The sequence below is a fragment of the Coffea eugenioides genome, chromosome 6 (genome assembly GCF_003713205.1).
Source record: "Coffea eugenioides isolate CCC68of chromosome 6, Ceug_1.0, whole genome shotgun sequence".
NCBI lineage: Eukaryota > Viridiplantae > Streptophyta > Magnoliopsida > Gentianales > Rubiaceae > Coffea > Coffea eugenioides.
The window spans coordinates 51,943,137-51,958,801 of record NC_040040.1 but is presented as its reverse complement, the minus strand read 5'-3'; the positions used below and the strand labels follow the sequence as shown (position 1 = coordinate 51,958,801).

The 15,665-nt window shown below is 36.5% G+C and overlaps 2 protein-coding genes across 2 annotated transcripts; both read right to left on the bottom strand.

The window, feature by feature from the left end:
• Positions 1-1,418: 1,418 nt before the first annotated feature.
• LOC113774839 (ATPase 8, plasma membrane-type) lies at positions 1,419-5,848 on the bottom strand. The gene is made up of 14 exons (XM_027319472.1): positions 5,795-5,848; positions 5,495-5,614; positions 5,296-5,394; positions 5,062-5,199; positions 4,650-4,964; positions 4,102-4,548; positions 3,874-3,996; positions 3,682-3,786; positions 3,252-3,561; positions 2,646-3,160; positions 2,366-2,539; positions 2,073-2,255; positions 1,764-1,942; positions 1,419-1,583 (listed from the first exon to the last, which is right to left on the bottom strand). The coding sequence occupies exons 1-14, from the start codon at positions 5,843-5,845 to the stop codon at positions 1,487-1,489; spliced, it is 2,856 nt and encodes a 951-aa protein (XP_027175273.1). The 5' UTR covers positions 5,846-5,848; the 3' UTR covers positions 1,419-1,486.
• Positions 5,849-9,026: 3,178 nt separating this feature from the next.
• On the bottom strand, positions 9,027-9,769 carry LOC113775454 (60S ribosomal protein L39-like). The gene is made up of 3 exons (XM_027320343.1): positions 9,618-9,769; positions 9,408-9,511; positions 9,027-9,296 (listed from the first exon to the last, which is right to left on the bottom strand). Exons 1-3 carry the CDS (start codon positions 9,618-9,620, stop codon positions 9,248-9,250), a joined length of 156 nt encoding a protein of 51 aa, XP_027176144.1. The 5' UTR covers positions 9,621-9,769; the 3' UTR covers positions 9,027-9,247.
• Positions 9,770-15,665: the final 5,896 nt, after the last annotated feature.

The following is a 15,665-nucleotide window of genomic DNA, read 5'->3' as shown; positions in this document are numbered from 1 at the left end:
AAGGACGAATGAGAGAGCGTCAGTTCTTATTCTCTCTCCCTCTCTATTATAAATGAGGGTATTTTGGGTATTCGACTTGCTACTTGTAAGTTATAACTCAAAGGTAATTTTCACTTTAATTATAAAGTTTAGGGTGTTCATATAGAAGTTTCTAAACGATAGGGGAGTAAGGTGTCTTTTTGCGAAACTATAAGGGGGTTTCTTGTATTTTATCCAATGAAGTAATTATGGTTTAATTAACAATAAACTCGTTTCTGCTTGTAAAGAAACTTTTGAAAAATAATCTAAGATGAATTTTATAAGTATCTTTTTTAGTTATTTAAAACAATCGATTTTAAAACCTTACAACCTCATTGGATTATAAATCGATTTCTCCTTACAAAGGACGAATGAGAGAGCGTCAGTTCTTATTCTCTCTCCCTCTCTATTATAAATGAGGGTATTTTGGGTATTCGACTTGCTACTTGTAAGTTATAACTCAAAGGTAATTTTCACTTTAATTATAAAGTTTAGGGTGTTCATATGGAAGTTTCTAAACGATAGGGGAGTAAGGTGTCTTTTTGCGAAACTATAAGGGGGTTTCTTGTATTTTATCCAATGAAGTAATTATGGTTTAATTAACAATAAATTCGTTTCCGCCTGTAAAGAAACTTTTGAAAAATAATCTAAGATGAATTTTATAAGTAACTTTTCTAGTTATTTAAAACAATCAATTAGTTAAATTTTAAAACCTTACAGCCGCATTGGATTGGATTGCGATCTTTTTTTCCTTTTTCAAAGAAAGGTGAATGGCCTTTTGCAATATATCACCAACATTGAGGTTTTCTTTAGAGGGCAATCAATACGTTTCTTGAGCTTAGGAATTTTCGGAGATTGAAACCCACAAAATTGATTCTTTGAAAAATTGGGCAAATGATTGATCTTTTTTTCCCCCCAAAACATGAACATGTTGCTAATGATTGATGAAGGTGTTATAAACATAGCTTACTCAATTTGAGACCTTCTTTCTTAAACTATTGAAGATCAACATGTGTGTTGTCTTCATGAAATGGATGCCTGGGGAGGCAAGACTGCTCATCAAAAGCACTCTCAAAATTAATTTGATTTTTCTGTAGTTTCCTAACAGTCAGTTTATTACCGATTACACAGTTCTGAATAGATAGCAGGAAAAAAAATCCATTGTTTAAAAAACAGCAAAAAAGAACAGATAATTCTAAAAATTTGAAATAAAATCCTACAAAATGAACTTTTACAAAATCTGAAGCGGTTGAGAACAAGCCCCTTGTATTGATTTCATCATATGGAAAGGAAAACCAATAATAATGTTTTCTACATAGTCATATCAGTGAGCCTCTTCTTTTTTTTTTTTCCCCTATCATTTCTGAAATGGGGATAATGTGATGTCGAAAGAATGCTGATTTGATCTCCAAATTTCCAGGCCTTCAATTCATTGATTCACAATCTGATCCTCTGAACATGATTTCTCCTAAACAGTGTAGTGTTGTTGGATGGTTTCGATGTCCAATCCCTTCAGCTTGACCACTGATTCGACATGTCCCTTAAGAGTGTGAAGCTCCCTCAATCTGCAACATAGCCCTTGGTGAGAACATAAAGTGAGTTTTTGAGAAATTTTACGTTAACAAAAAGGCACATTTACTTGTAAAAATCACATGCAAGTATAAAAGTTTTGTGATGGAATAGACTTCTGTCTTCATTTGTATCTTTGGAAACAAGAACAGCTCTGGATAAGATCATGTTTATACCTTGCAACCTCAGCCCTTCTCTTGGCCTGCTCGGCGATTTCAGACAGCTCTCTGAAGTGTTTGTCATTGAACAAGCCAGCAGATTCTGGAGTTTGAAGTCCATGAAGTGTGCGTTGAGCCAAGGCCCATTGCGCTTCTCTCTCTTCTCTGCCATAGTCCTTCTTGGTGGTGAAAGCAGTCTGAACAGTCCCAAAAGGGGAAATGGATGGTTTTGTTTAGAATGGTTTAGAATGGTTACAATGAAAATAATGTCTTCATGAAGTGTATTATGATAAGATGGAGATGGATGGTTTTGGCTTCCAATTATACCTTGTTCTGGATCATGGAATCCCAGGCCTTGCCGCTCAATGCATAGCGGATGATGAACTTGAGGATGTCAAGAGGGAAGTAGGTGACAATGCTGAAGATCCAGATGACTCCACCCCAGCCCCATCCAATACCTTGGATTCTAGCAAAGCTCCAGTTTGCATAGACAGCAATAAAGGTAGCCACCTGAACGCAGGCAGTCAAGAATCGGTTAGGCATACTTCCACATATATGTGATGACAAAAGGTTTCCACATTTTGACAAGAAAATTGGCGAAAATGTTCAAAAGGACTCACCAACTGGGCAATAAGGAAAGCAGTGACAAGCAAGAGTCCAGGGCGTTCGACAAAGGACCAGCTCCTTGATCTAGTAACAAAGATCAGTGCCTGACTGATGATGCTAACTTGGAGGTAAAGAGCAGCAGTGAGTTCATCTGGGTGACCTCTGATTGACCTGACCTTGAAGATATTCTACTCAAAGAAAACGAAATGAATTGGTTAATTAATATTGTTCTTGCCTTCAGTTCAGCTGGTTAACTTGTCCTCGTACGTATCAACAGAAGGAAAAAGAATTTACCGAGAAGAAATCAGTGTCAGCTGCGAGGTAGAAGAACACCACCGTCATGACGGCAAGATAGGTTCCGAGGACAACACCAGTGGCAAAGATTTCCTTGAGCTTCCATGAATCAGGCACAGGGGATGGCTTCACTCTATCCTTGGAGATGGTCATGATGGTTCCATCATTCAAGATAGCCATGATCAGGACCATGAAAGGTGAGAAGTCGAACTTCCAGATGAGGGCAATGAGCAAGAATCCCAAGACAATACGGATTGTGATTGAAACAGCATAGATGGTATAGTTCTTCATCCTCTGGAAGATAGCTCTGCTTGTCAAAACAGCACTGACAATGACACTAAGTCCTGGTTCGGTCAAAACAATGTCAGATGCACTTCTTGCTGCATCAGTTGCGTCTGCCACTGCAATACCAATATCTGCCTTCTTCAGTGCTGGGGCATCATTCACACCATCTCCTGTCATTCCACAAATGTGCTTCCTCTCTTGCAACTTCTTCACAATTTCGTATTTGTGCTCTGCGCAGATTTAGTGTTAGTTATGGTACTAAGAGCGTTGAGAAACAAGTCATATCTCTTGTCATTTAATGCGATGGGTTGGCAAAATTACCAGGGAAGACTCCAGCAAAGCCGTCAGCCTTCTCAATTAGCTCATCAATGGGAATTGAAGCAATGGACTCATCCTTGCTCTGGCCTAGCAGGGAGGACGAGGGATACATGTTGGTGCCCATTCCGAGCCTACGACCGGTCTCTTTGCCAATAGCCAACTGGTCACCAGTGATCATCTTGACATTAACACCGAGATCAAGAGCTTTCTTGATGGTCTCTGCACTATCGTGTCTTGGAGGGTCAAAGAGAGGCAACAAACCGATGAACTCCCAGGGGCCACCAGCACTTTCTTTGTTCTTCTCAGGTACAGCCTATGACATATTACACAATCATCTTTAGCTGTACTAAAACCGTGAAGTTTTCAATGATATGAATCCTGAGGTGAGATGACACAAATGGATAATTCTATATTCAGTTTCCTATCAGCTCACCTGTCTGGCAACTCCCAAAGAACGAAGGCCACGGTTAGCAAAGTTGTCAATGATGTCATGTGCCTTCTTCCTTGTTTCCCCTTTGAGTTCGCAAAGATCAATAATCTGGTGGAGCAGTGAAAGTGTTAGATATCGAAATCGAAATGTAAATCAGTGCAATTTTGACACCTAGTGAATGTTAATTTATCTTACTTGCTCAGGAGCACCCTTGCTGCTTCTGTGCCAATCTCCATTGGAGTCAATGTAGGTAATTGCTGTGCGCTTTTCTACTGGATTGAAAGGAAGGAAATGGAGCTCAGTGATTCCTGCTCTCGCCTACAAAGATCAAACAAGGCTCACAGGCATGAACCATATGGGAAAATGGAGTCGAAAAAAAAAAGCCTTCTTTTGTTAGAACTCAGAACGGGTCCAATTCATTACCTCCTTTGGGTCACTCAACATGTTAACAATTGAAGCATCAATTGCATCCTGGTTCTCAGTTCTAGAAGCCCTAGCAGCGTACAGGACAACACTGTCTTTGTCCATGTTCTTGGGGAATACCTCAATCATTTGCTTGTCTACAGTCAACTTATTAAGGGTGAGGGTTCCTGTCTTGTCACTGCAGAGGACATCCATGCCAGCCATCTCCTCAATAGCTGTCATCCTCTTTGTGATGGCACCTTGCTGTGATAGCCTGTGAGACCCAATGGCCATTGTCACAGACAAGACTGTTGGCATGGCAATTGGGATACCTCCAATTAGCAGAACCAGCAAATTGTCGATTCCTTCTCTGTACTTCCTTTGCTGCACTGGGTACATCACTACTATCTCAATTACCATACCCAACCCAATGGAGCATATGCAGAAGTTCCCAATGGCAGTCAACACCTAATAGAATTCAGAAAACATCAGCAAATTAATTCTTGCATGCTATAAAAGTCAATTCTTTAAATGAAATGTTTGCACATTCCAACAAGAAGTTGCACTACCTTTTGGAAGTGACCGACATGGTTGGTGCTATCAACAAGGTGGGCAGCTTTGCCAAAAAAGGTATGGACACCAGTGGCAATGACCACAGCCTCGATTTCACCTTGCTTGCAGGTGGAACCAGAGAAGACTTCATCACCAGGGTTCTTTGTTACAGGTAGTGACTCACCAGTCAGGGCTGACTGATCAATCTTGAGAGCATCTCCCTCCAAGAGACGAGCATCAGCTGGGATAATATCTCCCAACTTAACACTAATCAAGTCTCCTGGAACCAGGATTGCTGCGTCCTGCTCCGTCCATTTACCGTCCCTCAAAACCTTCAAAATGTTCAAAATGATCAATTTGGACTCAAATTTATTTATAAACTCTTCCAAAGTATTCACTATGATGAATGAGAGAAACACAATATGGTACCTTGGTTTTGGGGGCAAGACCAGCCATGAGAGCAGCAGCAGCATTTCCTGCATTATTTTCTTCAATGAAACTAATAGTTGAGTTGATGATGAGCAAGACGACGATACCAACAAAGTCTTGCCAATCTGGAGGCTTGCCCTGCATTTGGAACCAAAAAAAATATTAGCCCATAATATATTAAAAAATTAATCTCATATTCTGAGGCAAAATTCTAAAAGTTATATAGAAAATTACCCCTCCATTGGCCAAAGCAATTGCCATCACAGCTGCACATTCCATAACCCATGACAGAGGATTCCACATGAACCCCAAGAACTTAAGAAGCTTGCTTTCCTGTTATTAAACATACATATGTATATATTCTTCAAAACTCAGTTCACTGTTCGGTTTGATAAATAAAAGAATCTCTAAGCAAAGAGAAAACATAATGGACCTTTTTCTCCTCAAGCTTGTTGGGTCCAAAAATTTGGAGCCTCTTTGCTCCTTCCTCTTCAGACAAACCTTCCCTGGAACATTTCAGCTGCTTGAACACCTCCTCAATGGGGATGTTTTCCTATCAAGGCATTTTAGTATTAGCAATCTTCTTTTTACATAAAACATTCAACTCTTTGTTTTCGTAGTTCAAGTTGATAATTTGGCAAGCATGCATGCATGCCTGCATTATCAAGTTGTCCATAAATACCACAATTATACAAAACAACAATGCTGCTACATTTTCAGCAGGGAAACTTACGAGATCAACTTGCTCATTCTTGATCTCTTCCAAAGAAAGATCAGAGGCCATGATTGCTATACTAGTGTTTGGAGAATCAGTTCAAGTATAATAAAGGAAGAAAGATAAAGAGCACTAAATCTCTCTATCTCCCCCCCTTAACGGGCTCTACTCTTTTTTTTTCTCAACTAACGCCTTTCCCTCTCTCAAACATATATAGATCTCGTCTGAAAGTGAGAGGATGCCTTGGAAGCCCACGCTATTTAGAGACCTCCTTTCCTTATATTGGCAGGTCCGGGACGTCCGTGGAAAGCCTATAAAGACGGACGAATCATGACCATCCGACCTTTTCTACAGCTCTCTGCCTTGCGTTTGAGCAGACGATGAAGTGTTTGGTTAGAACATAAAATGAGGCTACCGTTAGGCAGTCATATACTTTTACAGCTCTAAAATACTTTTACTTTTTGTTATTTTTCTTTTTGTGGGTTGTTCGACACAGTAAACTGCCTACAATGTATATAGAGATACATCGTCTATAGTGATACAATAAAACATCCACAAATTAATAATTTTGGGATGATACAAATTCTATTAACTTAGAAAGGTATTAACTAATCAATAAATTAATAATTCGTTAGTTTATCTGAGTGTACTCAATCTAATCAACTAAAGTTTTTTTTTATCTTATAAAAATATGAATTATTCTATTAATAAAAGGAGGATAAAAGTCTAAGGAATACTATAATTTAATCAATATCAACTTGATTTACAAGTATAATTTAATTCAAGAACAAAACTTTTAGATGTAATAAGGAAAATTAGGGATGAGATTCAGGTTGACTTAAATAAACAATAATACCCTCATTTTTAGTAAAATATGATGTGTAATTTTAGTGAATTATTAATTTATTATAAAAACAGAACCAAAGGGTTATATAAGCTTTTCAAAAAAATTATTATTATCTTATTATTTTATTAAAATTACTAATTTAGCTCATCAATCCAAGTTGGCACCGAAAAAATTATTATGTGACAGATATTATTAATTTATAGAGTATTAATTTATCAAGGTTTCGCTATAGATCCACACTAAATGAGAAAAATAAAATAAATTTAGTAGGTTGTTCCGATTAAAAGTGAAAAATAAAACAAAGTTAGAAGGTTCTAAAGGACAAATGAGAGTTTATATTTTTATGATTGAACATGTTACACGTAGTAATTCTTGTATCTACCAAGTAGTATACATTAAAATTACAGCTCTTTTTTTAAAAAATTTTATGATAATTCGATGGGTGGATTGGACTTTATGTTTCGATGGATGGAATACATAGAAATTAGAATTTCCATGTCTCCACTACACAGGATGAATAATAAGTATCAATAATTTGAATAGAAGATTAATGGGCCTCTTTCCTTTTTTTGTTAATAAAAATAAATTGAGGAATTGTATATTGCCATTTTGAGACTTTAAACATAAAAATTTTACACGCTAAATGTAGCTTTCAGGATCATTTAATTGTTTTCATTTCATTGCCGGGTTGATATTGAGCAACGTACAAGTAATCCTATAAGTTACTCAATGACGACCATAAAGCTTATGTACTTTTAACTAGGTTGATTTGTTCTTTACATAACAGCGAATAACCAAGCCCGTTTGAACCACCAGCCATTAAGGTTTGATGGGGGTGAGACTCCCACCAAATTGCCACATTTAAAGTGGCTTGGTTTCAAAAAATCCAAGCGGATGCGTAGTGCACCCATTTGGTTCGGTGATGGTTCAGTCCCCTCCAAGTTACCTCTGAACCTCCTTAGATCCGTTCCCTTTCCCCTAGTGTTGGATAAATTAGGTTATACAACAGTTGTCGTCTCCGAAAAAAACAAAAAAGAATAACCAAGCTCGTTTGCAATACATCGTCCTATACAAGCCAAGTGAACGTAACCTGGCTCACATAATAGTATAATACCACCAATTCCTTGTCCCATCCTCTTTGAACTCTCTGTTCTAAACTCTCCCTACATGCACAATGGCCATTGCTTTCTTTCCTCTATGTTTAGAAGGACCACTTGCAAGATCCTAGGACTCAGCATGTTTGGATCGTAATTTTCTACAAATTTTTTTTTTACATTTTCTGTAAACACATTTTTCAATCATCTTTTCGCCTCATTTACATCAAATCATTACAGTATATTTTTCTACAAAAATTCCTAAAAATAACACGATATAGTGCAAAATCAACTTTAAAACTGCACCCTTTCCAAAATTCAAGAATATGCATCCCCAGTACTGCAACAAATGTTGCTTCCTACCGAAGTTTTAACAGAATCAAATAGGACAGGGATGCCCTGTGCATCTTGTCAAATGTGTCCAAGTTTTATACACCTATCCACTACTTTAATGAATCAGAGGACCTACAGCGTCCATATCTTTTTTGCCAAATGATAACTTTCTTATTGCAATAAAGGCAGCCAGCCATTTCCATTCTACAGATCAAGATAAATGCAGAAACTCTACATACTTACTACATTAATTCAACACAAGCTTCAGAACAACTGGGACCCCTTCAAACAATGCCCAATATATGCTTTTAATCACCAAAACAACGCCAGAAAATGTATGTCTACCACCAAATGCCAGATATATAGAAACTGATCAAGCAAACTCAGTTCTGGAATAATCGAAGAAAAAGGTTTTGACATTTACCATAACTCCAAACCTAAGCAAGGCAACATACTTCCAATTTAACAGCCCTGCTAACAAGGGAATGAAATATCCCAAGTCTACAGAAGTAGAAACAGTTAAACATGGATTAGGAACACCTGCTAAAGAGACCAAGAATACCAATGTTTACACAAAAGGTGATATCGTGCGAGGTTGAGCATCACATATGTTGTATAGACTCAAAAGAAGGATATCTCTTCTCCTTGTAGGTAGTTCATTACCATCCCACATAAAGACCAACCAACCAGCTCAATTCTTACAAAACCAACCAATGTACAAGCCAGTCCTGCTAATTCATACCAATCAACAAGCTCAGTACTAGCGATTAATTCCAATCCAAAAGTCATTCTATAGAACTTTAGGTTGCCTAATTTCATGAAATCGGATATCCCAAATTAGGAACAGAAGAAAACCCTACTAACCACAATGCCGTTTCCCCATATTCAAAATCATTACAAGACAGCCCCAAAACAAAATCATGCCAAATTAATACAGGAAAATAACAAAAGCCAAATCATTGCAAGGAAAGCCACCTTAAAGATGTACTAAAAATAGATAAATTCATCACTATTAGTATCATTAATCCAACAGTAAATACACACACTATTACCAAATTCAATTAAATATCATGACTCACATTTTAAATCCCATTTATAATAATTCTTTCACAACTACACACACACACGCACACACAGACACACACACTGTCACAAGTAAATTAACACTATCAACAACAGTATTCGAAAACTTTTCATCTAAAACCCTAGCTTGGTGCGACGCCAATGCCTCCGCTTTGCGTTGTACCTGAAACCCACAAACAACGAATCAAAAACACAGGAAATGATTGCAAGAGCAGCGGTTAGCGTACTAATTATCTGAAATTAGAGCTTAATCAAATTAATAATAAAAAAAAACCTGATAGTATTGCCAGTTCGCATCCGAATCCAGTGAGGAATGGGTCGGTTCTGCCTCTTCTTCTTCGCCAACTTCTTCTTAATGAAGAAAGTCTTGTGGGAAGGCTACAAAAAATTAAAAGTAAAAATTAATAAATTGAATAAAATATTAACTGGAACAATGCGAAATATTTCAAAATTCCGAGGCATAGGAGGGAAGGAAAAAGTTTACCATTTTCGATGTTTGGAGAAAAAGCAGGAGCAGTGTCTGAAGAAGAAGAAGAAGAACAAGCGGGGTGAATCGAAGCGAAAGACCGAAAGCCCTAATCTTGGCAATTTTGAAGTAAATGACACAGTGGCCCGTCAAATTGGAGGAAGCCCAAAGAAAATTATCTTTTTCAGCCTAGCTCATGATTACTTTGGAAATCTCAAAAGTCAAAACAATTTTGGAATAACATTAGAAACCTCCCTTGAGGTTTCTTCTAATAACACTTAGCACCCTTCATAATTGCAAAATGACTATATAAATTCTCACTCGATACATAATTCATATATCAAATAAATGAAACTCAAAAATTTGAAGAAAAAGAAACAAAATCCATTTTCTTCTATTTCTCCTTTCTCCAACATTTTCTCTTATTCATTTTTTTGGATGACTTGTAATTTTTTATTTGTAAATATAGTGGATTGAATTTTGTTTACCTTTTTTTTTATGATTATGATAAAGTGGAATATGATTTGTTTGTTTGTTTTAAATAAAATTTTATAATGACTTAATACAACTTAAAAGTTTATACCACGAGTTGAGAAAAGATTAGGACAAAAAATAAAATTCATAAAAAAATCGATTTTGAGCATATAGAGTTGAATTGATACTAGTGTAATTCTTTACAAATATCTTTTTTATTTTTCAACTATATATTTTTATGGACTACAACTTTGTGATGTAGTGGTAGTATTAAAGATTGTTTTTTAGGGTGTATTTCTTTGGTCTGAAAATATTTTCTAGAAAACGTTTTCAATAATCCAGTGTTTTGTTGCTCTAAAACTAGTGAAAATACATTTTACGGTAAAATATTTTCCCAGGGACAATATAAAATAACTTCCCTAAATGAGCTACCGAACTTGTTTTTCCGAAGAATGCACGGGAGATCCTCAGTGCCATTTTTCCAGTGACAATTCAGTACTACATCTATATTTATGACAAGTGTCCGGTTTATTTAATTTGTCATGTGTTGTTTATTTAAATATCTTTTACCATCACGTGATAAGTGAAATTGGCACTGGATTTGGCACCGAATAGAGGCATAGAAGATCACAACTGCGAAGAATGTGTCTTTAACTAAATTGAAACTCATAATATCTGTTAACAAAAGAACCTTACGTCCAAAGTTACAAAATTACAACCAAACACCCAAAAGTGGTGAGAAGATGGATTCCCATGGTTAAGGGTTTGTCGGCTTAACGTGGTGGTGTAGTAATCAGTAAAGAATAGTGGTGGTGGGGTGGTGTTGATCAATCATGATCGTTTTGAGGGTAGGAATAAAGTTGCAAAATTGCAACCAAATACCGAAAATTATTAAAATGCAAATATTTTCCTATAAAATAATTTCAGGTGAAAATATTTTCGTCATGAAAATATTTTACATCCAAAAAAATAGAGTGTTAAATTTTTTATTTTTCTTGGAGTAAACAAAATGATTTAGAAGTATTTTTATGGGAAAATCGTTCAAAACATTCCTCATGTTTCACCTAATGAATTTTTTGTCCTTTACTTTTAAAAAGTTAATTTTACGTCTCTTACAAATTCAAATTAGCAAAATTTTGTTCAAATCTAAGTTTTTTTTACCACTTTTTAGCTTGAAAAACACTGTGTGACCTGTATGCAGTCATTTTTTATGTACAACAAGGGTCAAATCTCACCTTTGTTAGAGATAAAAAAAATGAATATGAATTAGATCAAATGCCACTTTTTAGGAGAAAAATAAATATGATTCAAGTCAAATTCTACATTTTTCAGGTGCAAAAGTGATTATGGATCAAGCCATTTATTTAATTACAAATGAAATTTAACCATTTTACCAAAAAAATGACTGTATGTGGGTTACACGATGAATTCAACGTAAAAAGCGATGAAAAAAAAATTAGGTTGGAACTAATATTATCAGCTTGATTTTGTAAGTGACATAAAGTTACTATTTTAAAAGTAAAGGACGAAAAAATTCACTTGACGAAATACGAAGAACGTTTTGAATGATTTTTCATATTTTTATTTAGTAAAATGAGCAAAAAGGTATTATTGAATTTTTAAAATTTTTGTTGCACAAATAACAAAAATAAGGAAGGTAAGTAATATTTTTAAAATCTTAGAGATGCTAAGTAATATTGAAAGAAACTTAGGGGAGGTTTCTCCTAATATTCCAACAATTCTTGGTGTTGGAGTAATTACATTATGAATTAACTTTTGTTGAGTATTTGAGTAGTGGGTAAAGTTTGGGGTAGAAAATTGGTTCTAGACAGGAAAAATAAGGGTTGATTATATTTACCTCTTTTGAGGTTTAACCATACTACCAAACAAACCATAGAGCTAATTTTGAAGACACCAACCGTGTCCTTTGAAATTGTCATGTTGCTTCAAAATCTCCGTCTTCCTCCCTTATTTTAGGCAATACTAATTTCATGAATGGCTAAAAAAGGGGATGCATATCACATCTCAAATCCCCTTTTAACCATACCCCCTGGGGCACCATTTTCAGTTTTGGCTGTTGGAGCCTCTGACATTTTTGAAATGAAAACTTTTCAGAAATCCCACTTAGCAAGAAGGTCCAGTCAAATGCTGTCTTCATCTGGCACATGAATTCTAACTCCTGGAACTTGTCAACCCTCAACAAATGAAGAAACTGGAAATCTTCATCAGTGGGCAAAACTAAGTACTGATGGCTTTGTTTCATGACCATCAAACAAAGCAGGAGCTGGAGACATTATTCGTGACTGCAATGGATGTTGGCTGGCAGGTTTTGCTAGAAATATTAGAACTTGCTCAGTCCTACCAGCTGAGCGCAGGATGGATGTCAATTAGCAAAGGATCTGAACATCTCCTCTTTTATTAGTTACAAATTGAACAAAAACAATTGACCAATTAATTGACTAGTTAACAATATTATCAAACTCCTTATAGCGATCAGAGACATACTTTAAATAGAATAAATTCTATAAAAAATTGTTTAATTAATTAACTAGTTTTTTTTTTTATTGTAAGTGGGAGGGTTCAAACCTAAAACGTCTTATTTACAATCCCTACCTTCGAACCACCCAACCCTTTCTGAACTTAAGACCTCTTATTTACATCCCCTTTTTGAAAACACCAACCGCATTCTTAGAAATTGTCATGTTGCTTTGAACTTCTGGAACAGAATCTTCCTGCCTGCCTTCCTTCCTTCAGGCAATACTAATTCTCATGAATGGCTAAAATGGGGATGTATATCATGTCTCAAATTCCCCTTTTATACATATTTCTTGGGGCACCAATTTCAGTTTTTGGCTGTTGGAGTCTTTGGCATTTTCGAAATGAAAAACTTTTAGATTTCCCACTTAGAGAGAAGATCCAGACAAATGTTGTCTTCATCTAGCACATGAATTCTACCTCCTAGAACTTGTCAATCCTCAACAAATGAAGAAATAGGAAATCTTCATCAGATGGATCTTTCCGGCACCTAACTGGGCAAAACTAAGTACTGATGGCTCTGTCTCAGGACCGTCATATAAAGCTAGAGCTGGTCAACGGTGGATTAGTTTTTGTGTTTTTTTTTTTTGATGAATGTTTAGCTAAAGTTTTGCACAGTTGGTCCCTGCATAATTGGTCAACGGTGATTTGCCACTTTTACCCTTTAAAAATTGGTCATTGTATGTGGACCAGTGAGTTTCGGCCAAAATTTGTTCGGAAAAGTGAAAATGGACTAAAGGTGATCATTTTTTGTTTGTTAGGGACTAAAACTGATCATTTTTGTTTTGAGGGACTAAATTTTCACATCTATGATATGTGAGGGACAATTGATGCAGTTCTCCCTATTCGAAAATTAGGGAAGGAAAACTTGTCGACCTACAAACAAGCCTTAACTTTCGCTGGAAGATTCCAGAGCAAGTTTTTCAAATACAATGCTACAGTAATACATTATGTGTCAAAAAATATCCCATCCATACAATATATCAAATATTTCAAAAAATTTTATGGTAAAAATTTTTCATATACACTGTTACAATAAACTTTTTCAAAAACATCTTCAAAAACAGCTAATTCAAACGGAGCCACGTCAGAGCCCAAGTGAGCTGACGCAAGGGCGTTAGCGTCAGCCGACGAATTCCCTTCTCCAAAGGTAAAAACAATCGTAGCTTGCAAATCCCTAAGTAGAATTTGTATGTGTTAGATGATCTGACACAAAGGCCACCCGGCTAAGAAGCCTGAGGAAACCAGCTGCACAAGACCCTTTGCATCAACCTGTACTACTAGATTACAAACATTCCGTTTGGAGACCAGCCAACAGTGATAGAGCTTCCTCTGTCAGCACATCAACATCATCGAACTCCTTATGAAACGCGAAATCCCTTTGATCAGTCTTAAAAGGATGGGATGGTGTGGCTGGCGGGGTCTACTGACAAATTGAGACAATTTCCTCGGCTTGGGAAGCTCTGCGTCATAAAAGGAATATTTCGCTCATAGATAAGTTTATCTGGGATCCCATTATTCCTCTTAAAGTATCCTGTTTTACTTGGAGGTTGTTGCGTGAATGGGGTTCCAATCGATTGTCTGATACAAAGGTGTGGGTGTTGTTCACAAGCAGAGGAAACGTTTACTCTTTTGTTTATGAATGGGCCAGTTGCTGATGTTGTTTGGGGCATTTCTGGGCATCGGTTTGGTATTTTTGCACATCAATCAGTTACCATCTCCTGACTATTTCTTACCTGGTTTTCCTCTCATTCACTAATTTTCTCAGGGCATATATAAGTGTTTTGCTCCATTTTCGGGGGATCGTGATTGTATTTGGTTTAATATGGTTCAATGTCAGCACACTTCCTTACGGTTTCAAGTGGTTCTTTGGCAGAAGCCTTCGATTCAATTTGTGAAGTTGAACACGAACGCTAGTGTAACTAGTGCTAGGGGAACAGGAGGAGGGTTGCTTCGTAATGCAGAAATGGCCTGAACATCTTTTCTTTAACTAGTTAACAATAGTATCATCACACTACTTATAGTGAGTGGTCAGAGGCATCCTCTAATTATTGTAAATTGTACAAAAAAATTGATCAATTAATTGACTAGTTAACAATCGTATCACACTCCATATAGTGATCAGAGGCATACTTTAAATAGAATAAGTTGTATAAAAAATCGACTATTTAATTAACTAAATTTTTTTTTTGGTAAGTAGGAGGATTCGAATTTGAGACCATTTACTTGCATTCCTTCCCTCCGAACCACCCAACCCTTTCTGAACTTGAGATCTCTTACTCACGTCCTCTTTCGGAAGATACCGACCATATCCTCAGAAATTGTCGTGTTGCTTCGAACTTCTGAAACAGAATCTCCCTGCCTTCCTCCTTTCTTTCAGGCAATACTAATTTCCATGGATGGCTAAAAAAGGGATGTACATCATGTCTCAAATCCCCCTTTCAACCATATCCCCTAAGGCACCATTTTCAATTTTGGTTGTTGGAGCCACTGACATTTTCGAAATGAAAATTTTTTTAGAAATCCCACTTAGCATGAAGATTCAGCCAAATGCTGTCTTCATCTGGCACATGGATTCTATCTCCTAGAACTTGTTAACCCTCGACAATTGACGAAACAAGAATTCTTCGTCAGATAGATCCTCTCGGCACCTAACTGGGCAAAACTGAGTACTAATGGCTTTATCTCAGGATCGTCAAACATATCTAGAGCTGGAGGCATTATTCATGACTGTACTGGATGTTGGCTGGCAAGCTTTGCCAGAAAAAATTGGAACCTGCTCAGTCCCACTGGCTGAGTGCTGGGTACTCTGGGATGGATTTCAATTAGCAAAGGATCTGAACATCTCTTCTTTAGCTAGTTAACAATAGTATCACACTACTTATAGTGATCAGAGGCATACTTTAATTATTTTAAATTGTACAAAAAATTGACTAGTTAACAATAGTGTCACCCTCCTTGTAGTGATTAGAGGCATACTTTAAACAGAATAAATTGTATGAAAAATTAACTAGCTTTTTATTGTAAGTGGGTGGGTTCGAACCTAAAACTTCTTAT